General features: G+C 47.0%; 1 protein-coding gene across 2 annotated transcripts in view; it reads right to left on the bottom strand.

The window, feature by feature from the left end:
* Positions 1-2699: 2699 nt before the first annotated feature.
* The window catches only part of RAB11FIP5 (RAB11 family interacting protein 5), a 359591-nt gene continuing 334732 nt past the window's right edge, over positions 2700-27558 (bottom strand). For both annotated transcript variants that reach the window (XM_069632306.1, XM_069632307.1), the window contains exons 5-6: positions 18948-19131; positions 2700-4979 (exon numbers count right to left, since the gene is read on the bottom strand). In XM_069632306.1, the coding sequence (XP_069488407.1) occupies positions 4773-4979; positions 18948-19131 (391 nt within the window). In that variant the 3' untranslated portion in view covers positions 2700-4772. The remainder of the gene's footprint in view (positions 4980-18947; positions 19132-27558) is intronic.

The raw sequence follows: 27558 nt of genomic DNA on the forward strand, positions 1-27558 counted from the left end.
CCCCATTTAAAAAAGTTTAGTTAATGTAAATAACAAGTCCTATGATTCATACCTGCCCTACTCAAATTATGTGAAATCTATTCTTTAAGCAACACATTGAAGAGAGTGTGGAGTGTGACATACATTCCTGGATACTGTCCCCGTATTTTACAAAAGTATATCCTGAGACGCCCAAGCCTTTACAATGGTTTGCATAAATCCACCAGTAATGTAGTTTCTATGCCCAAGTTAGGAACCAATCGTTTTTCATTAATTATAGATTTAAATGAACCTGAGACAGCTCTTAAGTGAGGTGCCATTGCAGTTAATTGTGGTTTTAAATTGTATTCCGAGTACTGCTTCATGTTTTGATTTTGGGGTGAATGTGGGTTTAAAGTAACCATCAATCTCTAATGTAGAATATCTGGTAAGTCATGCAGGTAATCATGGGTCACATTTTGTTTCATTGTATTTAATTTAATCAATTGTTATTGCAAACCAGATTGTTTCTTTGCCCCACACTAAACTAGTAAACAAAGGGTTGTCTGAACAGCCCCCTCGCCCTCTCCCGAGTTAGATCAATGAATTGCTTTTTGTTTTGAATTTGAACTTCAATTGTTGTTCTGCTTCCTTGAATAGTGTTGCCCAATTATACACACACACACCCCCTACAGACATTAAAAAATTGAAGTTGACCACTCCTACAAAGTCACTCCTTGCCTCAATTATTTCACACACCATTTCTTATTCGCCAAGAGTCAATTATCACTAGCAAATGGCTAGTGTAAATGTTGAGATTATATCTATATATACCTATATATAAATATACAGACATTAAATATACAGACATTAAATATACAGTTGTGTTGGGGTTCTTTCTGGCCCACATCTATTATGCTAAAAGCTTGAATCTGCAACATGTTTTCTGCATTACAAAAGACAACACTGCAACAAGTTGGTAATTGCTTATTAAAATTCCAGCATATCGGGTAATCAACAGGTTTAGGGAAAAGCTGGACGCGATAAATACTCAATAGCAGGCATACCATTATGGGGTTCCTCTCCAATCGTAGAACAAATAATCTGATGAAGGCTTTAGCGTTGGAGCTTAGTAGTGCTAACAGGTTGGCAGCCAATGCCTAGAGTCTTAAGAGACATTCTTCACTAATGAGAGGTAGGAAAGTATTTTTATTTCTGGAGGTGTATTTATTGGCAGCTCCTAGCCAGCCAATTTGCGAATCTATAAAGACTGAAATACTGGAGAACCGACATCTCAAAGGGAAACGGGACATACCAGCATAAAAACTATGGAAGCTGGTTCCCTTGGTTTAAGAACACTTGCTCGCTAGATAAACACCGCCACTTCTTATACTGATGTGAGAACATCAACATGTAAGAAGTTTGATATACAAAATGTGCTATTTTAATGGAACCGAAAAAACCTTTTAGAATAGTTTGCTTGCCCTTTCCCTCCCTAAAAATAATCCATGGTTTGATACAAAATTTCTACACATTTGAGCAGATTATGTTGGGAAGAGGGCATCCCCGTCCCCCCACCCGGCGCTTTAAAGTAGACGAGACATTTGAGGCACTGATGAGCCAGGGGGAAGGAGAAATCAGTGAAAGGGCCGTCTTCCTGTTCAGCAGGACCCCATGCTAATATAATCAATTATAGTGTATTCATATTGTGTGGCCCAAGGTGCGGGCGGCATCGCTATTTTGCGTAGATATTAATAATCCTAGGTAGAAGAGAAGGCTTGCACGGTAAGCGCAGTAAAAGCACCATTAGATGCACTAGGCCAAATCTACGAAGCCACAGAAATCTCCAGTCATGCCTGAGCTCCCAAGAGGACAGTTCGCTTCCCCACCAGCCACACTGTTTGTTCATTGTTCTTAAAAGTGTTGCAAAGATGTCTCTGACCCAAGAGGAATGTGTCCAACAAGGCCACGATCAGAGGTCGGTGCCTGGTGTGCATGTTATCACACGTTAGCCAAAGTATGACTCGGTCCATTCACAAGTGACCACGAGTTAAAGCCCATATAACTGACTGAACCCTAAGATCCTCGAATTCCATGACACCAGGGTGTATCGTTGAAGCGACAATCGTGTTTTATTGCGAGGCGCTGGGAGGGATACATTATACAATTAGGGAAGAGACCTTGAGGCTGGATGGCGCAGAGGGAGTGAGTGAAATGTGCGTGTGAAGGTTAGAGTGCCCTGAAACCTCTTGTGTGCACAGTAGGAGTAATAAACAAGCTGTATAGTAGGAGTATAATTCATTTGTTTTCTGACCTTCGACGTGAGAAGACGAGCTCTACAGCACCCACGTGATGGAAGATGGATGGACCGGGCTGGGACAATAAACTGCCATTCCCATATGGCTAGAGGCAGCACCTGTATAGGGTCCATCCAATCAGCCGGGCAGGTTGTCACTATGTATTGCGCCACTTCTGAAGATGTTATGCTTTAAATGTTTCTGCTTGTACCCCTCTTTGGCAGAGCGTTCTTGGCAGCCGAGTTCTTTGATTTTGCTCATCTGCATATGAGATTAAACTTGTTATCCTTACAAGATCGACTTGGGCCTTTCTCACCCCCGCCCTCCCGCACACCCCAAGCGGGTTGTAATCTCTGGTGGGAGTGTTCAGGGGCTCTCTTTCATATATTTAATTGCTACTGTAAATGGCTTTTCTAGGCATTGCTGAAATTCAAGGTGATAATGTACATTTAAACCAACATTTTATTGTTTGAACGAAATAACAAAATGAAATACATTCATAAGGCAGACGGGAACAACGTATAAAGAGTAAAACAGACAAACAAGAAAACGCCACCGCAGTCAGACCAGTGACATCTTCGGTGGAACTAGCAATGCAGTTACATTTTTTCAATTCTTAAAAGAATATGTGCAACTATAGCCATTCTCATAATCCCCAAACATTCTACACCTAGCCAAGCTTTTTGGCACATCCCAATTAAGACATTAGAACATGGCTTCCCTTTCTGGCTAAGGGACACACAATGCATCGCATACCAAGAAGAAAATAAACATTATAAAATCGCCTGACGCTAGAGGAAAGAAATACTTTCAAATGGGTCACCCCCCAAAAAACATATGTTTCCTATGAAAGGCACGATAACAGACTCTTCTTTTGAAACAATGGAATTTCTTGTATTTTAAGGCCAATCAAATGATAGTGTTCAAGAAATGCTCAGTTGAACCGACACCTAATGGAGCAAAAAAAATACCCCTAAAAAACAACCTCACAATTTACAGCCCGTAACCTTGGATTTTAGTATTGAGTACAAGCTCCATCTTTATGCGTGAGCGGCAGACCACTGGCGAGCTGCGAGTTACCAAGGTGGAACTCTGCAAGCAGGTCAACATGACAAGTCCTCGGCTTCGGTGTAGGACCCCAAGAGTCCCAGACACATCTCTGTCTACCTTACCCTACAATGACTGATGCATCATTCGGTTTTGGTAGAAAAGCAGGGTTGCCTAGTGCTTTGGTTTTGCAGCATGTGTGGAGACAGCGAGCCAGCAAATTACAGTCTACACTCTCCAGCATCCCGGTTGCTAACCTCATCTTGCCACTCAACTCCCTTACAGAACATTGCACAGTGAGGGGGCCCTTCAAGCTAAAGTAATTCAACAGTCCAAGTTGCAATTCTTTAGATGATGAATTTTTCCATCTGCCTGTGTCCCAAAAACCACTACGGCCTCAGCGCTTTGTGATTAGGTTGTTCTCCCGGGGACAACCACTACCATTCACTGAAGAAGAAAACAACCATGCCTTTGACTTCAAACACTACCAGCCACAAGCAGCTCAAAACTGCTTCTCTACAATATAGCCTTCTTTGCTTCTTCAGAATTTGCATAGGGGTTTAGTTGATGCACTCAAGCACCTGTCTTTATAACAATCCCTAGTTAGCTTGCCTGTCGTACCACTACAAATGCCCAGGTTGTAGGAGAAGATTTGGAAAGCATGTCGTGGCGGTGCACATTTCCCCAGCAACACCAGCATTTGGACTGTAGGTCAGTACCTTGCGGCATTAACCGGCAACACACAAGCATCATTGACACAAGCGTCCAAGGTTCTTGGGTAATTGGTACCGTGAAGTCACGTACAGCTTCTTGGTTAAAAGATCTACGTAAGGGGGATCTTCGAACGATCTTTGTGCATCCGTTGCCTGGCAGTGAACACCTGGCTGTTCTACAGGCTTGACGAAAAATAAAGGAGCGATGATGTGCACTTCAGTAGAGACATACCTTGTTAGCATCATCAGAGAACTATCGCACATAGGCTCAAAATTGACCATCGTCCACAGCCTTGCATTTCTCTTAGTAAGAAGCCGGCTTGAACGGGAACTGAAAGTGTGCAGAATCCCTGCCTTCAAAAGGAAGTCCAGGCCACATCTCATGGACTAGGTGTTCGCAAGCACTGAAAAGCAAATATGCAGAGCAGACCATGAAGCACCCCAAAATGCATCGAGGGATGGGGAGACCGCAAAATAGTCCACAAAAAGGAATAGTGACTAGCTTTGGTTTAAATAGCCTGTTATATGTTCCCAGTACTGGGTGTGGTCAAAAAGGTTTCTATATATATCCAGGTCACACGGCCTGCATATAATGCCAAGCTAACAGCTTGTATATGGTTCTATCGCTTACAATCAATCTCCAGTTGGGAACAGTCATGAGCGGCGCGAGACTCGGCTGGTTGCTCGTTGGACAAATCCCACTTAAAGTAGAAGTGACAGGTCCGGTAGGCCTTAGGAGTACGCTATAGGACGGAGCTCACTTCCGTATTTTTTCCAAGGGGATCTGAAGCAGCGTAGGTGCCTGATCCATGATGCGCACGAGCAGCTGGTCGATGTACGTCTCCAGTTCATGAAGGTGCTCGTCCTTCTGGCTCAGCTCCCTCTCGCGTTGGAGCAACATGTGAATCAGCTCGTCGTGGGTCAGATGGTAATACTTGGCGGCCAGGTCTGTAAATCCAGGATCCTGAAACACATGAGAAATGGGAAGACGTTAGACCACCACAAGAAATCGGAAGATCTAAAAATACAACTCGCATGTCATTTACAAGGCGTAGCCATGATCAGCATCAACACATTTGGCACAGTCGCTACTAATAAAACTTGGAATGCGGATGCTCTTCGAGGTTCTCGTTGCAGATACCATCCACCGGACTACATGGACTGCCATATAAAGGACCGATTGATCTTATAAGTCCAGGAAACAAAGGCTACACTCAAAAGGGCACTTCTACAATCTCGATTTCCCGGTTTCACAGTATGCGCCTCATAATCGAGCACAGGTTCCTCAGCCTTGTTTCATGGAATACCTCTGGCAGACGTGGCCTAGGTCGATTTCCCCCCACCGCTGCAGACAACGCCGGACTGCCTCTGACATACGCATCCTTGCCAACTTAAAATAAGGGACCTCTCCCTCTGTGCCGCTGCTACCCGCTAGACTGCTACCAGCATAAGCCGCCCAGGCATATATTACTTTGGGACCAGCGCGTCAAGACCAAGAAGAACATTATGAAAGAAGCAGCAGCAAGGATCTTAAGAGGGCCCTGGCCAGGCTGTCTCCAAAGTAAGGCGTTTTTAGATTTTTTTTGTACACTGCACTGTATGGAGTTTGTATATATGTTTAAAAGACTTTAAATACACAGCTGCTTAGGTTAAAGCATCTTAAACATTTAAAGTATTTGTATTTAGTGCCTCGTGAAACCCCCCCTTGTTATTTTTACAAAACTCAAAAACCCTGCTGGTGTACTGGAAGAGAAAAGTATAAATAAGCATAAAATTAAAAGAACCGTACACCAGAACTGCTTTGGCCACCTTTCCTTTTGTGTGTCAGTTACTTTAACCTACTAGTGTCTTTTCCCTAGGGGTCTTTGGTGGGGATCCTACCCTAATCTTTGCCGTTTCCTCTCTTCCCCAGGCCCCAGCGTGGCTCACAGCGGTGAGGTAGGTGGGGTTGGAGACCGGTAAGAGAAGGGTCAAGGATTCAGTAATGGCGTGTCCGCCTACACCAGTCTCCCTAAAAAGGTGCGCGGTACGATTACCCCAGCTAAATGGATTACATCAGAATAGATCTGCATAGGCAAATGTGGTTCAGCGTTACTCAATAATCGTGTCATGTTAGTTGCTTGGACAGAGATTATCCCACCCTTCAAAGGACAGCAGGGTAATTTAAAAATAATAACAGGAAAGGGCGATTTAGAAGTACATACAGTGCGTCTCATGTTCCAAGGATCGGTTAACGGCAGGAGGAGTCTACTGCATACCTCCTTGATGGACAGCAGCACTGCACAGCCCACTTCCATGTACCCTAGTCACGGACTAGAACAGTTTTCCATTTCTATACCTGCATCTGCGCCCAGGGTACCCGGTCTATTCCTCCAGTCGCAGCGCCTTCCCACAATACGGACACACCTCCTCAGCGGCACAAGGGAGGACGACTGCAAAGTGTCCAACACACAGCCACACACCTCATCAAGCATCTACGCAGATATGACCACATCACCATAGCCCTCATCAACCCTAACTGGCTCCCACTGCATGCACGATCACATCATCTATAAGGCAGTCGCCCTCAAGTCACCCAGCTACCTCGCAGAGAAAAACTGCATCTCCAGTGGACACTGCACCACCAGCAGCCAGGATACATGCAGACTTGAAATCCACTGCTGCAAAAAAAAAGAATATAAGCCTTCTCTGCCAACGCCCCAAGACTATGGGACCTCCTCCCCATCACCATTGGAATCGACCCCATGATCCTACAATTCAGAAAGGAACTCGAGACCCACCCCTTCTAGGAGTCGCTCCTCAAAACCTATGCCACCACGTCGCCCCTGCGCCACCTGACGCACTAGTTGCTGCCCACCACGCTCCTACCCGCCACAGAGAATTACGTATTCTCTGTGCACCTCTGTATCCTACCCTTCCGCTGTAGGTCTGCTCTGTTGGTACCTCAGATAAGCGCTCCGTTGTGCGTTCGTACTGTTGTATACCGATGAAAACCCCTCCGTTGCTTCTCGAAGTTAGGTCTGTGCTCAATAAATACCATAATAATGAAGTGGACCCACTTCGAAAATTTCAATATACCGTCTTCCACTTGGAAGGGACTCGGGTCCCTTCAAAACTGCACCTCCTAGCCACGTAATCGTTGGCCTGCGGTTTTAGACACATTTCAGGAACTGAATGCGAGTCCAGAAAGACTGCCACCATGGAACCACCCTACCCCCACCCGACATCATTCGCCACCTGGCTCATGCCCCCTGGCTCCAAAGCCACAAGGTTTTGGGGCAGATTCTGGAGTGGACAACCAGACACGCCAGGATAAAGAGTAAATATTGCCCAGTGAGGAGTTGGGTAGCCCGGCCTTTAGCACCAGTGTAAGAGCTGGATGCCTGAGATTTGACCCTACCCTCCACATCCAAACACAGCCGGGATGTACCAGAACCCCCCTGATCTGGCAGCCCCCACTACACATTACTAAGGGTAGCACTTGTGTTAACAATCTACCCACAATTCTTTCCACCCAATATTGGCAGCAGTCTGCCCTAATTAACTTGTTGGTGTACTTCGTCCAGATAACTGCCACGGTCTATGGAACATGCCTTCTAGTAGCACACCACCTCTGCTCATACGTGGGCCATGCATGCTTCATACCCCGCAAGGTGAAGGGCGTTGATCATGTTGAGCTATCATTTCCTCTGTGCCAGTCCCTCTCCCTCAGTGGTGCTGCCCTTGCTGTGTGCACTACTGAGGTTCTTACTCAATCGGGGCACCTCTGGGATGAGCGGGTCACTCGCTCGTTCTTGCCTAGATGGCTGGGCATGCCAACTGGTTCTGCGCACTCTCCTAGCACGCCACAGCCCAGACGGCCCTTTTTTCTTGACAGCCCACCCAGACCAGGCCACGGGGTGACTCAACTTCTCCCTCACACTGGCTGTCACCATCTTCTGCCAGGTCACACCACGCATGCAGTCTGCTACTTAGAATGGTCTTCAGGGCTGACCAGTCCATCGGCCACCACCATCTTCACACAGGCCCCACCAGGTGGGGTCAATCGGCTGGCCATGTACCCCCACCCCCCTCCAGGCTGTTACCTCGCCTGGGGCCACCTTGCCCACACAGCCACCTCCACCCAGGCTGCCATCCTAATGCGGCCTGGCATTGCCTCTTCTGGCCCCCTAAGCAGGCTGACTCGCCCTCAGACCGCCTTGCAGCCTGGGGCTAGGACATCAGACTGGGCCGCTCCCGACCTATGCGGCCCAGCTTGCAGGCCCTTGGAAGCCCTGGTGCGCTGCTGGAATCCATGGCCCTGAATGGAAGGTGTACAGCTTCTCGCTTCAGCCCTCTTCAATGGTTCTCCCTTCATGGTTGATGTTCAGCATCTTCCTGTCCATCACAGTCCGTGCGTCCTGTAAGTCCACCGTCTCTGGCAGGGGAGACCTGCCCATTGGCTCCAGTCTGGAGATTCCCACAGCGAGCATGCTGTGCTGCATTCAGCCAGGAACGGTAATACTCCATTGGGTCTGCGTGTTTATTTCGACAACTACTCTCCATTCGCCACTTACGGTAGTACTTCTCCTACACAAGTGTTTACATGTAAAGTTCCCATCTAGTCGTCCCCATTTCTGCTTGGATAAAGGGTGGGGTGGAGGGTTACACATTATATATGTCCAGGGAGGATAGCTCAGGGGAGGGGCAACGTGCTCACCTTGGAAGCAAGACGACGCGGAGCAACACAGGTTCGATCCCCGGGTCTGCGCTTCCAAACCTCTGGGTATTAAGCTGCTATAAATAACCTATCATAGCATATATACACTATGCAGACTAACACCTCAAATAAACCTTTACTGAATGGAGGATGTACTGTACGCAATTGGTCGCAAAATCAGCGCAAGATTAAAACACAGCCTTGCTAAAAGTAATTGGGTTATTTCTCCAGTGAAGCCCAGGCTGATTAATCAGCGCACAGGGGACACTGAGCCGGCCTCGTGCCCCACATAGGTGCCCGGGCCCCACAGCTTATTAACCCATTTACAGTCCCCTCCCTCCCTCCCCATGGCGGCATGTGTCATGCAACATGTGCAGCTCTGGGACGAGACCCAGCCGAGCTCATCAAAGGCCTTCCCTAAGAGGAAAGGCAAGCTTTAATTAATTACATTGCCGAGATCGTATCCTGCACGGGGGCATTGCAGGCGTGTAATCGTGCACTTTTTCGCTTGCAACACCCTGGCCATTAGACAAGATGCTCAAATTAGGAGGACTGAACATGGAATTAACAATGTTTATCCAATGTGAAAAAACACGCGTTGGATGCACCAGTCAACCTTAGGGTCTTGGCATATTGCTTCCTCCTGTGCCAACTCAGAGGCTGCCCCGTAGCTGGTCTCGGCTACTACTCATGGTGGGGTGGCCTCATATATGAGCAGGCGTGGCCATGGTACAGCGAGTGGACTTGGCACTGCGGTTCCCCTGGCACGGTCTTATGGTCACTACCTGCCAAGTGGAAGCAGAAGCTACCACCAGCCACTGAGCTGCCAGGGCAGATACGACAACTATTCCTTAGACAGAATTCGGAAGATGCGAAACCATCAAATCTTCAAGTGCAATGTGAATATGTCCCACAATAAGAGCAGGTAGCTGGGAGAAACGAGCACTGGCAAAGCACACAGTTCAGGCTTTACTGAAGTGTGCAAGATCAAACGGTGCCAACTAGTTCAATCAGCATACCACTTCCTGTGTTTAAGAGAACTTGGAAGCTGTGCAGAACTGTCCCACTATGGACCGAAAAAAGGACATTCGATTACAGATGAGCATCAAACAATAGGGGACTGCGGAACTCTGGAAAGCCTCTGCTGGCTGTAGAAGCAACCCAAATATTTAGGGCAAACTTTGTACCCACCGCACAATCCACAATGGGAGGTCAACGGTGACCGTTCAGAGCAAGAGCTGTGGGCCGGGTTCAATCTCCATCGCTCGTTTCCACGTGGCCTGGACCGGCTCCAAAATGGCTGCAGCGACACAGGGAATGTCCCAGAGATCTGCAAATACACAGGATCCGGTGTACAGCATGCACTTGATCTTGGACGTGGGTTCCATGGATTACTCTTGCCATATTCCTGTGTTAGAAAGTGTTGATCTCCTTCCATGGATAGCGCCCCACACCGCCAATTGTATTGGGTAGACTTTTCTGTAATCCATCTTCAATCGCCCAACTGCATAGAATCGCCCATCCTTAAATCACTAGGGTTTTCTGGGCACCTCCTGAGGTAACTCGGTTGGTCTATTTCTGTGAGAATAATCAGGGCACGAGCAGAATCTTGCGCTTCACCACCTGGTATTCCTGGACCCCAGTCACAGATTTGCCACAGGATCTAATCCCAGTTCAATGGACACGCTTGCCTCCAGGTAAAATGCCCACATTTCCATTCATAGCTCAAGGAAGAAGCAGCCCCCCCCCACTTCTCCCCGCCATCACCAGCCACTCCCATTTCCATCTTATTTCCAGGGTATTGCACAATATCGGGGGAGGGAGGACTGCAGGGTCATCTTGATAACTCAGAGCTAGACGAGGAAGACCTACGCTCTAGGGAATAATGTTGCCCCCATCACTTCCGACCCTTTGGGTGGTCATCACAGTTCACAATGCACCACCTCCCGTAGTCTGAGTAGGGAGGACTACAAGCGAAGGCTAGAGGTAGCCCTTTCAGATGTCCAGGTGACAAGGACTCCATATTTCCTTCCTGGTGCTCGACAAATGGTTTTGATACACTATTGAGTAAATCTTTACGTCTTCTGTATCTCAAGTATGATTATTTTCCCCTGGGATAGAACTTGCAGAAATAGGTTGATGGTTTTCTTGAATAGCACCTCTTGTTGAGGATTACGGTTCTAGACTAGTTATGGGCTTTGCATTTACCAAACCTAGGGATGGCTCCTTTTCCTTCCTGGTATTTCCTGCTGGCATCACAGGCTTTCCATAAGGATCCATTTATACCACTAAGTGCAACAATCAAGCTCCTCTCAGAAAAGGTTCCCTTTCCGATCGACATCCCACCAGCCAGAGGAATTTGGTGAGCTCTAATGTGAAGGGAACCTTATCTGAAATTTCTCCCTTCACCTCTTTGTGCCCCAAGATCCGGTCCGATTTCAGCCTCGATGACAACACGCTTGATTCTAGCAATTTTTATCTAATTTCCATCCTTGCCTCATCTGGACATAGGTGGGCTTGCGAGGCTCTGCTTAGACTACAGGTCTTCCAGGTGTTGAAACTCCCTCGGTTTCCTTTGTTCCTGGCCCTAAAGGTAAGACACCTTGAATCTGCGCTCAGCAAATGGATGAGAGCAGCAAAAGCCTTGGCTCACCAAGCAGTTGCACTTCGTGTATTGATTCAAGGTCGTTATACCAGGGGTGCGACGGCTTATCGGGCCTCTTGCGGAGGGCGTTTACTGAAGTATGGAAGGCACCCACTTGCTAACATGTTAACGTCTCACTATATGCTGAATGGAAGCAGAACCGCCTTCGTTGGAACAGCTGCTCTGGGTTCTGTTTCCAAGATTTTGTTATGTTAAGTTCTCCCACCAGGGAGGGAATTACAGGATTGATATGGTGTTTGACAACGTAACAAGGAGTCAACCGGCAATATTGCTAAAGCACTGACGAGGAAGGGGAGCAACCTGGTAATGGGTCAATTACTTCTTTGTAATATTCCTTTAAAAAGTCAAACTCTTCCTCACCACAATGCCACATCCCTCTCCGACCCAGTGGACAGGTGGCATACGTGGACTATGGTAGATGGGCATAGGATGGGGGGCGGGGGGAGTAATCTCCCCTTTTGCACCCTCCTGAAGTGAACCAATACTATCGGTAGACGAGCAGTGCTGGAAAAGGGAGCTGCATACTCTACAAGCTGCCTCTTGATGGGGAAGAACGTGGCCTGACAAAGGGGGCTCGGGTCTCGAGATTTAGTCATGGAAGCGAAGGGCTTCTAAAACTGCTAACAGAACACTTACAAGAAATAACTTAAAACACGCACAAACAAGAAAAATGCAACAGTCCTAGTTCTAGAAGACGTTGAGGAAAAGTATGCTAGAACATCTTCAATAGAAGCGTGCAGTTACCAGCAAGCAGGGTACTGTGGGCTAGAACATCTGTACTGTTCTCTGTAACTGTACAAGACTGAAAGATGTGGGATACAATCAAACGCCTGCAGGCAGTTCCACAGCATGCAACTGTATGCACCATTTCTAATGACCCATCACTCTCCTCTAGAGGGGAACGCCTCAGACCATAGTCACTTCTCATTTCCCCACTCACAGCTGTGTCTGCCTCCATCTAACGCTAACCACATTTAATGTTCCTAAATACAAAGCAAAGCAAGAAACCATGGCAGGCCAAACAGCTGATCCGTGCGGGTCTAGGGGTGCTTGGGGGCGGAGAGCGGGGTGCGAAATCAGGCATGGGTTTGTCTCCTAGCTCCAGGGAGACCATGTATGCCAGATTATGGCCCGGATGAAATCAAACAGCATTCCAAAACGGTATACTTGATATTTACTTTTAGGCTCTTGCCAGTCTCTAGGACGGACTAAGACGTGTAAGAACTTAGTGTAATTAGTACATTACCAGTGTTTTCCTCTGTATATTCTGCATTCCGTTATCTGCAGAATTTGAACATGCGGAATAATGTATCATTCCCAAAAGAATCCAAAAAATATATATAAATCACATTTAATGAAAGGTGTTGCAGCAACCTTTATACAATCAGCAACTAGGAGTACCAGCAAACTAACCTTTTAGCTTCACTCGCATCTCTGGATGTAATGCGGTAGGTGGACACATCCCTCGAGGTGCACTCCATTTAATGAGCTCAAATCCCCACGGGTTGCCAGACACAGCAGAGCACGTGACCAGGTCCAGTACCTTTCCACCTAATGCAAGGCGGCCTCGCGAAAATAGGCGCCGTTACATCCCTGCAAGCTGCTCTTGGATCTACGGGCCACGTCAGCGCTTCTAATTATGGCCTAATTTACAGCATGTGCAGCTGAAAATGCAGTGTTCGCAGGTAGCATACCCCCCCACCCACATTTAATTTGAGGTTTAGCTCAGTATAAGTTATAACCCTGCATTGTGCTCCCAATCCACAGCAGAATTTCATTTCTCCCCTACCGGAAACCAGAGTGCATTTTCTGGGCGACTGGCTGACTGCCATCATCCCACATTATTTAATGTAGGTTATCTGCAGCCATGACTGCCCACACACCGCACCTCTACCACAGTCCCTATACCTCGTCACAGTACTTCGTTGCAAGGAGGCACGCCCACCAACCAGGAGCTATTCTATTTTTAGATTCGACTCTGAGTGGGAGGTATAACTCCCCACACACCCAAACCGATCCGACCCTCAGCTCCTTGGTTTTGGCTGATTAGAACCCCAAGCGATTGCATTGAAGAGCAGGTAGGGGGGAGAGGACATGTGAGGAGGGGACACAGCCTGTGGGTGTGATTATTTGACCACCCTTTAGCAGCCCATGTCCATGCTAATCCCTATGGCCCACTAACTGCCCCTCGCTGCCCTAGACACATCCTCCTGGGATCTCGGAGCTTGCTCTATCAAGTGGCAACATCAAACTTGCCAGTGTTTTTCCTAGGTTGCCTACTGAGAGTTAATGGCTGTAAAGGACTACTGGTGTAATGAAACCGTCTTAACCAAGTCTGCCTTCAGCCACTTGTTTTATGCATCTCTTCCATGCATTGAAATACTGTTACAAACAAGCAATGACAAATCCAACAGCGTTGGCTTGATGTATTCGATAGGCATTTTCCAAGTACTGACATATGCCCCGATAATCACTCAATTTTCAGGTGCTGTGATCTTATGGCCAGGCACTATTATTATATCAGTGCCTGGCAAGTGCTTATCTCATGCTTGCCCAAAAGCCCAAACTGTTGGCTTTGCCAATGCTTGTTCCTTCCTGTCGTCCCGAGTAGCCCCATATGGCCTGCAGTTCAGGTCCATGGACTTCTCTACTCGCCACACTGGTCCGGATGGGCAAGTATTAGCGGGTAAATACAAAGAACAACGATGGGCCCATCTGCAGGGCACTGGACAGAAGGGGGTCTTCCTTTACATGGTCAAGGAATATGCAGGGCGAGGTACCCCGGTACGGCTATTTGCTCTAGGGGTGCCAACTTTTAAATTCACCAAAGAGGATGGCTGAGCCTATTGGCGCAACCTTTGACCCAGAGGTCATAGGAATGGAGAACAGACAGGTCAAGTGGCACAGCGAGTAGAGCGCCCGCTTTGACACCCGTGCAGAGCCTGTTAACGCAGGTTCGAATCCCGGCAGGGCCAAACTCAGCCTTTCATCCTTCCGAGGTCGATAAATGAGCACCACACACCGTGGGTAATAATAAGCAGCGCTCAGATACCTGAGGGTTTGTAGCGCTATATAAAAGCCTAATTATTATTATTATTATTAAAACAGTAGCATCTTAGGCACGTCGCGGTTGGGCTGCCGACTAAACCCTTTTTTTAAAAAAAAATGTTAAGGACCCTCAGCTTTCCATCTAAAGTAAAAGTGAGTGAAGTTTAACATCAATCATACCCAATGCAATGGGTCTGGGAGCCCCCCCTCCCCACACACTATTTTGGCTGGTCTACGCCAATATGCAGTCCCGCTACCCATGCACCCAGTCCAGTCGCCGCTGCTACGTCATAACCATCTACTTGGGAAGACCAGTAGCCTCAGACCTGTCTCAGCCCCCACGAACCCAATGGGCGAGGAGACGCTGGATTCCTTAGGGGTAGCAAGCAGGCGACCCACGCCCGAACACGCACTATTGCCCTCAGCATCTAAAACAAAAAGCTAATGGATTGGGGGGTCGGGGGGGGGGTACAATCAATCATGACCACTGGCATTGCTCTGGGCAGCCTTCCACAACACAATACCTCTGTCCCGCTAGGCTGAAACATGGCGGAAGGGCCTTGTGTTCTCATGCAAAGGGCGCATTGCCTGGCAGCTCACCCAAACCAGCAGTACTGGACTGCTCGGTTTGGGAATTCGACCAAGAATCACTTGTATAGGACTGGTCCATTTCCGTAGTGGTACAGGTGGGGTAGAACATACTGCGATTGAAGGCCTTCCAGAGACTCGGCCCTTCATTTTACGATTAAACTCCACTTTCCTCTCAATTGTAATTTTTGCACCCATCCTTAAATTGGTAAATGTATAGAGCAGACGCTTTATATATCATTTGCAAGGTAGCTCAGTGGCTTGTTGCACCTGCTCCTGAGATCTGTGCGGCGCTTTCAGGATGCAAACCTGTGACCTGCAGCTCGCACAAAGCATCTCAACCCTTCTGAGGTGGATGAATCGGGACCATGGAGTTGCTCCATGCCTCGATGTCCGGGGAGAGCCGCAAGCAGAGCGCAGAGAAGTCTTAAATCCTAGGGGCCGTCTCCCTAGCCCTCCAAGGCACACGTGGGCGCATGGCCCCAACACTCCTGGGTTCTAAAGGTGGAGAGGGGAGAATTAAAGCGATGTGTGCCACGTTTAGGCAAGCATCCACCCTAATTTTGGCCTAGTGTGCCCCCTCCCGCCCTACCCACCCACCCACAAACTAGCTGGCTGGCAGAATCCTCAGTCAGGCCTCAGGAATGCCCCCTGCCCACAAACACTGTAGTGCATTATCTAGTTCACTTTTCTGTTAGAGAACTATGGATCAATTGTAAAGGTGCAATATGAAAGGATAGGATAGGTTATTTATAACGCGTGTAATACCCAAAGGTTTCTAAGCATGGATCGAACCAGTGTGGCTCCATGTCGTCTTGCTTCCAAGGCGAGCACGTTGCTGCGGAGCTATCCTCCCGAGACAACGATCAAGTGAAGGTGCAATTCAGCCTTTAGTATGCACTCTATACATTATCAATATTATATAATGAACCATGTATTAATAGGATTATATATTGAACACAAATTGTATTATACGATGAGCGAGGCTTTTTTGGAGCTAAATATCTCCATTAGGCAATCAGGGTTGGTAGCTGGAGCAAGTAAGATCCATTAACCTGGAGCGATTTGCCCAGGATCACACAGTTAAGTCAAGCAGGGAAGCCTGCCGCGAGCCCAGGTTTTCTGATGCACAGTAGCAAGTTGCGGCTTTAGTTGTGCACGGATATACAGTGTATGAAAAGCTGCTTGGCAAGAGGTAACCTTGTACTCTGTGCATGGGTGCCAAAGTCTAGATTTTACGTGTTCTGGGCTCCGTCTAAAGCGCCCACCTTTGGCTGGACCAGTCAAACAAACCTATAATCCGAGAGTTGCAGTAAATGCAAAACAAGCCCAGAAGAGATTTTTGCATTGGACCGGTTACAGTGGGTCGATTAACGATTATTGGAAACAGCGCTCCAAACATTGTTCAAGATGTAGGGGTCTGCTTGCCCGATGTTTTGAACTACGACTCCAATGAGCCTACACCATTGACCAGGGTGGTCAGGGCTGATGGTCATTGTGGTCCAAAACCTCCATTGAGCCAAAAGGTGGCAGTCTCCTTTAATGGAGAATCCCTTGCAATTGGATATGCATCAGGTGTATGTAGTGTGGGATGAGAACTTAACAGCTCATTTGGCTCAATCTGTTGAAAGGGGAGTATCAATTTGGAGGATGGCCGTGGACTCTCCCCAAGCACACAGAGGATGAAAGGAGGGATACACGTACACAGCACCGGTCTAGGTTATTCTAACATCGCCTGAACCCGTTTCATACCCAGGGCCATAGGAGAACCTTTCAGGATAGATCGGAGCGACCTCCACACTGCGGAGGCTGACAATGAGGATTTGACCAAGATTTAAATCGGGGGTGTTGCTAGGTCTGGAAGAGATCTGGGGCTACGCGAATGTTGGGGCTGTCGGGACTCGGGGCTAGCTAGCCTTTTGGTTGTTGCCCCCGAGCTTATATCCGGGGCAACAACAAAAAGACCCGGGGCTATAGCCCTCTCTTCCCCCCGCAACCCCTAGCAACGCCTCTGGTTCAAATGTAAATACCCTGCCAAATTAATATTTGTAGAATGGTATGTCTTTGAAGAATCACGTGGTTGGAGCCTGTGCACTTTGATGTGGCTCACCTAGGCAGATCTAAACTAATCAGGCATTGGCGTCAGTCAATAGTGGGGAAGGAGGAGAGGGAATTTGTTTAATATTTTATGTTGGTGATGCTTCCCTTTTGGGTATTGACCGCCCAGATGTGATCCATGCAATTCTGCGCTACATTCCCTGCCAAAACTAAAATACAACTCAAGAAAGTAACATGGCTAGTGTTGCTAATTGTATGGTTGCAGAAATGGGATCAATGAGCAGGTGTGCACGCTTCAGGCGTCGCAGTGCTTTCTTTCTTTTTCGGCCTCAGACTGACTGACTTATCTGCGGGGTCTCGCCATTAATCCTGGCATTACCTGAACGCTCCTCCTGTTCCAGTAGTGAGGCTATAGGTAGTCTTCATCAGTCATAGTCCTACTCTTCCTCGTCACAGTAGTGAGACCCATCTTTCCCACCCTGAGAGTTCAGGAGAAACTGAATGACTAAACTCTGTGCCAAGTACTTATCAGGGTCTATAGAGGCAAGAAAAAGAAACCTACTTTGCCAGGGGGAATAGAGCAGCCACTTCTCAAGCACTCCAGAATACCATATGATGCCAACTGTACCAGAGCCAACCCAAAGACACCAAAGACCACTTCCTCAACATGGCTAAAATCTCCAATTATCCGTCAAAAATGGACCACCCCATTTATAAGCATCCCTGAAGAAATCCATTTTAGCATCATCAGCCCTTGAAAGTGCTCTGCGATCCGTCCACGTCACCCATTGCAACGGGTGGCGCTGCCCCATGTTCTGTAGTGCGGTCCGATACTGGGTCGCATCAGACCACCATTTTACATCTGATGGGTCTGTGTGGAAGCAGGATGGTTTATTGTTTAAGAAACTCCAAAGCAGTTCTTTTAAGAGGACTGAAATGAAACCGGTCAATTTCAGAGGGTGAACGATGCCAGGTGAGATTTGCCAATGCCATCACCAGAGTCCCTCATAGCTCAATGAAATCTCAACTCAGGAGGATAGCTCAGGGGCAACGTGCTCGCCTTGTTTGCAAGGACAAACCTCTGGGTATTAAGCGTGTTATAAATAACCTATCACACCATATGGCAGCATGATTGGTCCTTTTTAAGACCGTTGTGATGGTTTTTTTGTGTTGGCACTCCACCCCCTCCCCCCCAAAGATCGACATCTTGGTTACAGCCAGACCAGCAAGAGCTCAATCGCGTTCCAGTGGCCTCCATCATCTTCCCAAAAAGTGAAATCAATCTGTGGGATTGTTTGGCCAGGATTCTCACCAAATCACAGCTGCAGTGAGCCCCAACATCTGCCCTCCTCCAGACTAAACAAATTCAATAGGCACCACCGGCCAAGCATCGAATATGAAAGCATCCGTGGGCTGGACTCGTCCATTGGATGTGCCGAAGGAGTGGATCCACCCATCTACCTCAATTACCAGTCTGCTAGCACTCCGTCCAGCACCGTAAACAGGTAGAAGATGAGCGCCTTCACTTTCTCCACAATGCACCACTCAATGCCCCGCCCCCCCATGGGCGAGGATTTTTAAAGTTACTAGAGGCATAGAGTGGTTTTAAAGTACCCCGGTTGGCTTTGCAATGTATCAGAATCCATTTAATTGCCTCTGCAAGAAGAGCTTTCGCTACAGCACCGAAGACTGCCGGGGTGGCTTTTGGATGATCCAGTTACCCCCCCTTTTTACTAAAGATTGACCTTAGAGCCTGCACTGCAGTGCACCCGTTACAGTCACTTTCCCGCCATCTTGGCGAGTACTTGCATCTATTCCCCCCCACCCCCCATTTAGAGTACTGGCTACTGTACTCTTCAGCAGGCGGTGATTACCTTTAAGCCTTCCTGGTCGGTTTTGCGAGTAACCGACGGTGCCACGGGCTGGACACTGCTGGTCGTGGCAGTCCTTAGCTTCTCGAGTCCGCTACTGAAGGCGGTGGTCAAGCTGGACTTCTGCGGCTTCCGCTCCGCGGTCTCATTCGTCACAGTAGCGCTGATGGGCTTCACAGGATGAGGGCTGCAGGGGCAGAGACACAGGGTTAATTCTGATACACCAAAGACTTTAAAAACAGCATGCATGCAGCGCACAGGCTCAGGACACAGCTCGGAACAGCATACAAGGAAACACCAAAAGGCAACATTGTCTGGATAATAAACATGAAAGCAGTCCTATCCCAGAAAACCTTGCGCGTGCAGACGAACCATGCCAGCATTCCTTCAAAAACGACTGTTGAGATTTCTGCAGGAATGATCTCACTTTATAGGACCCCTGGCAAACCCACTTGCCACCTATATAGATGACATTTGGGCTTCATAGGAGTTTGGCAGCATTCTAGCGGTAACTCTGCCAAAATACTACCAAACTTAATTACAGCGTGGTGGCAATTCCCCATTTTTGGAGTCCATAAGGATTTTCGGCAGATTTACGGCTTTTAGGAGGTAAAGTTGAGGATTTACCACCAGCGACAAGCTGGATTTGAATCACCACTTTTCCTCGGATTAATCGGCAGATTGACCAGAAAAGTGGCTTTAACGGAATTACCCTCACACCGATAAACTTGTAATGAAGCCTATATGGCAAGTGCCACTGAGAAATTGATTTTTCTTCTGAGGATCTATTCTGTAGAATGTTTTAGAAGACCAAGCAGACGGCCTACATTTCGGCCAAGTACCCCGTTGCCTTACAATGTCATGGTGTTAGCAGGTCAGTGGGGATGTGAGGAGAGTAGTCTAGTGGCCAACATGCTGACTTGCCACCTGGAGACCCGGGTTCCAATCTTGGCTTTGACACTTAATTGGGGAAGATCAGACTCTGTGCCTTAAGTATTTAAACACTTTTCCATGAAACCCTCGCGCACATCAACTCTTAAAATTTTAAAAACCTTACACTCCGAAAATATATAAAATTAGAGCCCAGTGATGGCTAAGACACATCCTTCTGATATACAATACGCCCCTCTTCCTATTTTCCCTTGTAGGACAGACCACACATTTAAAACCTGAAGGGTCAGAAATTGACACAAAGGCCCGTTTAGCTCCTGATTCAACACTCTAATATTTGGCCTTTTACAGTGCATTGTTCATTTGGACTTCAAGAGGGCAGCTTTAACTCCTGCCGATAAAGCCATGACTAAACCCACATGTGATGGCAAACTTCAGGCATATTGCCAGACTCTTACGGGTCAAACTTATGGAAAGGGCGAGAAGAAATCAGAGGTAGGCTCTCCTGCGCGCTAATCAAAGCCTTTCCCCCCTCATGCAATCACATAAGTCTCAATGCCATGAAGACAGATTCTATTCTTTGGTTTTTCCCTGCCTCTTCCATTTTCTTGCCACTCCAACCCCTTCCCTTTGAGCACCTCTAAGCCATCCAAACTGAAAAATGGGAATGGTTTGACAAGTAATTGTAATTGGTTATCGACAACGTGCTCAATACCAAAATGTTTCTAAGCGCGGATCTGGGGATCGAACCTGTGTTTCTCCATGTGATCTGGCTTCCAAGACTAGCGCGTGGTCTCCAAGCTAGTACCTGTCCGTCCCTCAAATTCAGGACCAGCTCCATCTCCTTAGACATCTCCCACTTGAGTAGGTCTCAAAGTCCTTGTAACATCTGCAACTGCCTGGTCACACCTCAAATACTGCAATAGCCTTCTGTTGGGGCTGCCTACAAATCTTTCCAATCAGCCTCCGAACACACAGATTAGGGCAGGCAGACTAGTTTTGGGGCTTAAACATTGGGACCATATCAGACCAGCTCTCATCCCACTGTTGGCTCCCGGGAAAACCTTGGATCACTTTCATTCACAGAGCCCATGGGAACAAAACATGGACCTGCTTACCTCAGACACAAAGTTAAAAAATACCATCACTGCCCTTAAGATTTACAAGCACTAGACAACTGAGGTTGCGGCTATACAAACAATTGGGTGGTGGAACTCCACAGTAGCCACCTCCCCGAGACAATCTCCTTGTTCACAGAACATCTGTTGAAGAAAACTCAAAGCCTCTCCATCAATCTTTTTGATCTGGATTCTTAATCTCCTGCAAGAGTGACGGTGATGGCCTTCTCATGCGTTCCCATTGGGCGCTCATGTACACCTGTATGCAGATAGGTCGTCTCTGCATTCCCAGGTCATTTTGTTATTCGTTGTCTAGCATTTAATGCCCCGCGTCCTCGCACTTCCCTTATACTCGTCCCTGCTGCCATGTCCCCCCTGCACGTATGTGACAATTCTAGAGCCCGTGAAAGATCAGCTCACCAACGTCTCCCGCCACCCTTTGCTTTGGAGGTACTACAAAGTGACCCCACTCTTGGTTGGCACCTTATAAAGATCCCAATACCGGAATCATACTATTTCTATCACTGTCGAAGTAATAGGATGCTAGTAATCCTATTAGCAGCCATATTACCAGCACTACTAATGGTAGTTTAAAGGGATACTACCTGCATAGCTACTGGAATTAAAAGCACAATCTGTATTGCTACTGCTGGCAGAGGAATGCCAAATATAGAAACTTGTTGGAGTGTTAAAGAAATGTATAACCAATTTGGGACATTTTCAGCTATGCCGGATCTGCAGGCTTCATTCCCTCGTACAACGTCCTTTTAAAAACAGTTTTTTTCCCGATGGAATTTTTAACAGAAGAAATTGTCATCGAAAATACCTATCAAAATATATATGGGGGCAGGGTAAGGGGTGGAGAGGGGGGGTCGTGGGGTTAAAGAAATGGAGGGCCCCCAAATAAGCTTTTTCGCTCCATTGTTTTCGGTACTACTGACGGTAAAACTACTAAGAATTTCCTCTACACTGCCGTCATTCGGATCGAAGACTGTTCACAAAACATACAATAAGTAGGAACAACGCCTACAAGAGTGTTTTGCAAACAGATCTGAACCCTTGAGATAGAGATAGATCTCCTTTTATCCTCATGAACGAGGCATTATATTTTATATTTAATTTATTTTTTTACATTTGTACAGCACAGAGGCATCGAGGCGCTGTTGCAAGAAGGGTCCTAGTTACAGGCTCATCTCGTGAAGAAGGAGAATCCTGGGCAACCGAGAGAAGTTTCTTTTCTGAAGGAGGAGGTTACCAGGGTGGCTGGAATATCATAGCCCACCTAGCTCAGGAGAATGAGTTCTAACATTTTGAGCTTGGAGTGCCAGGTGTATTCTAGTTTTAAGAGCGCTGGCCATGTGGCTAAACGGTGAATACATTGCACTCCCTAACAATCCTGGGCCGCTAAAATATCACTTGATCGAGACAATGAGGGCAAGGGAGAGTAGAGGCCCTACAGGACAAGTGGGCAAGTAGGTCAGAGCTCCCATGCAGTTCCCTACAGTTTAGTCTGCAAAGTATCTTAAATAGAGATGCGAATGTTGACAAGCTTTTATTCCTACAGAATTAAACAGGGTTTGTATAACATTAAGTCACCCTGGCAAAAACTCATGAAAAAAGTAAGTGTTGATGTCTGACCTTGTTGAATTAATATTCAGATGGAGCAAAATTAGGCTGTCCTGAGATTTGGTAAGGTAATGCGGTTCATTTTGAGTGCAGTCGCACTTCATGCCCGAAACTGACTTCTTCTAAGTGCTGTAAGAACAGGCGTCATTACCATTTGTTGACCACGATGATTGGCTGAGTCGGTCCCTGCTGTGGCACACGAGCTTGCAAAGTGCAGGCGGTCTCCATGGCCAATAAGTGTGCTTAACCTGCGGGTTCACCAACAAGTGGCTCTAGAGGCAACCGTTACATAGCCTGCCCTTTTTCGCTTTATAAGGCTGCAAGAACATATTTGCACAAGTGAGGGGACAGCTTTGGCAGGTGCTCTTAAACTAGCCCTGCTTAAAAATAAGGCAGGGTCTGTGTGTTTGTCCCCCGGCACTAGACAACTGCCCAACTCCTTATCCTTGTAGATCCTGTGAGGGGTAGTAACCAAGGACTGAAACTGCAAGCGCTCTAATTTAGCCCCACGGGGTTAGGGATAATATATACCCTCATCTGTAGAGAGCACAATGTGCCATCGTGCACAATGGGCAGTAGGTGGGGCACGCTGGGAGGATGGAGGTACTATAGCAGAGCAAGCATGGTCCTTTCATACAAGACGCCGTTGTCTAGGGTACGCTCCTCCGGTTAGGGTCCCGTAACATAATATGCGGTCTTGATAAAAGTTGGGTGTAGCATACCACAAAGCGAGATTACACAACGTTCTAACTAGAGCAGTTCCTTTGAAGTTCCCCTTTTCTGTTCTTTGTGGAGGACAAAGCACACTTCAGCTCTGTGGATTTTGTACCAGTACCCCTTTCTCACTAGACAAAGGAGTAATGTTCTGGATGAATCGAGTAAGAGCAGGCACTAGCATAACAAATGGAAAATTATCCACTGAAGATCACCGGGTTTAGTCTTGTAAAAGGGAGATCACTCAGCACGCATAGTTTGGAAGCGGACCAGTTCACACATGGGAACCATTCAATTATCCCCAATTATTGATGGACAGCATAGGTGGGCCTCTGTGGATTCACTTACCTCAGGGATCGAGGCATGCTTTGAAAAAAAAGGGTGGTTCTAGCTCCACCAAACTGAAGACCAGTGTGGCCCACGTTTTCCATTTCTTGGCCATTCTAAGAATGCGTCATCTAGGATTGGAGGGACTTCTTGGTCTCAGACGACGCGCACTCTCGCAGATCAATCATCTTTCATTAGATTCTGATCCGAAGCTTGCAAGAAAAATCATTAAGAGCGCACACAACTCCTACATCAACCTTAGAAATCTGTATAAGAAGTCCATAAGCTTTTTGGTGTCATACGTTCTTATAAAGTTACTGTTCTGAAAAGCCGCTAGATTCTCGCAAGTTTTTATAAGCCATCAAAGACTCTTAAGATGAACAAGTTACTTTCTTACCTGGTAACGTCCTTTCGATGGGATGGTCCGACGACGTCTTCCATATCTATGACAGGTAATCGCCACAGCGGTCATAGATATGGAATATGTCCGAGGACCCAATCCCCTCGAAATATGGGTTTCTGTGCCTGGTCGAGGTAAATGGATCTATACAAAGGTACAGGAACTGCGCACATGATTTGGAGTTTGACAAACTTACATTTTCGTGCGGTACTGTGAAAAATCGGGTTGACAACTGAAACAGCACAGTGACTATTCCCGGTTGAAATATTACAGCAACGTCCTCCCAAAGGTTCGCACCTTCTAGGTTCGAGAAAAGGAATGGCACAACAATGGTCTGACAAGATACGAGCCAGTATAAGGAGGAAACTACATTTTCAACCTGGCAAAAGTAAATGAGTTCTATAGCTCAGGTATATGAGCTCTGACAGAGACCGCTCTAAACAGCAGGTCACAGGTCTCAAATCCAGATTAAGAACTGAATCGTTTTTTGGACGTTTGGAAAAACAGAAAAATATTGGGCAACTCTATAGTTCTTCAATCTTTTCAAGTTTAAGGGAAACCGTGCCCAAATTCAAACCTGTAGTTTGCATGCTGGACCTCAACAGGGGTGCTGCTGATCCATGCATTTCTGTGGTAATCTGTTCTCCTCCCCTATATCAAAACATCTCACAAGTCTGACCGAGCTCTGCGAGGAGTCTTCCACAACATATTAACCACCGCAGCCGCCTTCGATCCAAATGGCAGAACACCTGCGGCATGCATAGTCCCCTCACAGCTCCAAGCTTTGAGGCCAATCAAATCCTGCTTGCGCAGGCCATAGTCGGCTCCTAATATGGCAAGGATAGTCCTAAATCGCACTAGTGGATGATATTGGCTGTTTTCGGCTGCTGGGATTCATCCATTGGATGCAGCCATTTGCACAGTTGTCTGAACGATTTTAATGTCTGAATCCATTTTGACAAGTGAAAAAAGTAAACCTGTTAATTTTGCACTTCCTGTCAAACTACATCTAGGTCTGAGAGCTGCAAGAACTGGTGCGGCTACTCAATTCTAAACCACTGAAGGATGGGTAGGTGTTTAGCTTGCAGGGATCCAAACCCATGACCACAGGTTGCACAGATTGGAGGAGATGAGCGCTTAACTTACCGACTATCTTACAAGCCTTGAACACCTAGACCAAACAATGTTTGCAGACTCAATACCATGGCTTAGATGATGTCCCTATTTCTAAGCCTCCCCTACCTTCAAGAGTGCGTGCGCCCCCTCATCCCCTCCAAACCCCGGCACAGCCCACATGCTCTGTTAAGTCATCCGAGGGGCTTGGTACATTCCTCTATACGGCTTACAGACCCTATGACTTCACAGCTGGATGGCTATCCTTAAACTAACCCAATGAATTAGGGGATTCTTTCTCAAATGGAAGATGCAACCATTTAGCTTATGCCAAATAACAGGGGCTTCGCCTGCCTTCCTGTGCAGTGACTGCATGGTTGTACTGCGGGGGGGCGGGGGGGGGACTGCATTTAGCCTGTCTCTGACTGCATTTAGCCTGTCTCTGACTGCATTTAGCCTGTCTCTGACTGCATTCTCTGATTGCATTTAGCCTGTCTCTGATTGCATCTAGCCTGTCACTGATTGCATCTAGCCTGTCACTGATTGCACCTAGCCTACATATGATTGCCCTGTCTAGCCTAGAGGTACCCGACTCTTGCAAACCAAACCACAATGATACTAACTTTTATTTACCGGTCAGCCTTTTGGACCACAATGCCAAAAGTAAACCACCAACCGAGGCCTACACTACAGGGCATACCGTCCGTGGATGAAGGACTCTTAACTCCCCCCTTAGAGCCCAGCCATCAATCCTCACACTCACTTATTACCCACCAATCGCTAACATACCTCCCCTGTGACATTGCAAGTAGAAACGCAAAACTACGTTCAAGATTACCTAGAATTTACGAACCATTAGCTAGACTCAATACCTCTTGCAATAGAAGTAACACTAACATCCGAAACACTCCTCCCATAAAGATTGACCTCCATCGCAATAACCGCCCAAATAAGCAGCCCAATGCTAATAATAGCACACCTAAAAAGAAAAGTAATGCCACCCAGGCCACAGCAAAGCCGAACATCCAACTGAAGTGCGCTCTTATTAATGCCAGGTCACTAATAGCACACGCTACCGAAATTGTGGATCTCATTCAAATAGGAGACTATGACATCCTCGCCATAACAGAAACTTGGCTGCACCAAGCTGCAGGACCTGCCCTAATGCTTGCCTTACCCCATAATTACACCATACTTAGAGAAGACAGAGTCAACTCTCGAGGAGGTGGCCTAGCTATTATTGCTAAAAATAATCTCACCCTAAAAACTGAATCAAGTTCAACGACTAATTCCTGCGAATCATTAACTGCTAAACTCCTCGCATCTCCCTCTCAAACTATTACTATTCACCTTATCTATAGACCACCAGGCCCTATTGGCACGTTCGAGGAGGACATTTCCACGATCCTCTCAAACAACCTAAAAACTTCATCCCAAGCTATCCTGCTAGGAGACCTAAACCTAGGCTACAATGACCCTAAAGACCTGCAAGCAACTAATGTCACTAATGTCATCTCAGAACTAGGCTTCTCCCAAAAAATCCTACAACCCACACACGAAAAAGGCCGTATACTTGACTGGGTTGCTGACTATAACTGCAATACAACGATTGTCGATATCACCCCACAAATCTGGACAGATCATGCACTGATAACTTTCCTCCTAAATGTTAACTTGGCCCTACCTATTGAAATTGCTCTGGCTCCCCCCTTGCCAACCAGAAACAAAAAACTTATAACTACAGAAAAACTGCTACCACTCATCCTCCCCAGACTAAACTCTCTACCTGACTTATTGGACACCTCATCACTAGTAAATGAATTCTACTCTTCCATGGCTACAGCTCTAGATACTATTGCCCCACTGAAACTTAGAAAGAGTAAGCCCAGAGCCCACCTAAACACCTGGTTTACTCCTCACCTCAAATCTCTAAGACTTGAAAAACGCAAATGCGAATCTGCCTGGCGACTAACCCCAACAGAGACAAATAAAATTGCACTCCATCATCAATGCCTCCAAGATTTACAAAAATGAAATAAAGAAAGCAAAAAGAGAGAACTTCAACAACAGAATACTGCAGGCCAAATCTGGAACGAAAGAACTATTGCTTATACTAAAGGAACTAGAAAACCCCATTCCTGTCCAGGATAACTGTGACAAAAATAAAACATGGTGCTCGAACATCCAAAAAGCACTAAATGACAAAATTGCCACACTCCAAACAAAAATTGAGATAAAGAAACAGAATATTCCACCCTCAACCAACCTAAGAGGCAAACCACCATCCAGCACTAAACCAGACCATAAATTTAACTTCTCGAAAGTAACTATACTTGAAACCGAAAAGATAATACTCTCACTCAAGCCATCCAATTGCCGAGGCGACCTATGCCCAGCCCAACTAATAAAAGACGCGGCCAGAGAC

This window comes from Ambystoma mexicanum, chromosome 6q, assembly GCF_040938575.1.
Source record: "Ambystoma mexicanum isolate Mex_15411 chromosome 6q, UKY_AmexF1_1, whole genome shotgun sequence".
NCBI classification, from domain to species: domain Eukaryota; kingdom Metazoa; phylum Chordata; class Amphibia; order Caudata; family Ambystomatidae; genus Ambystoma; species Ambystoma mexicanum.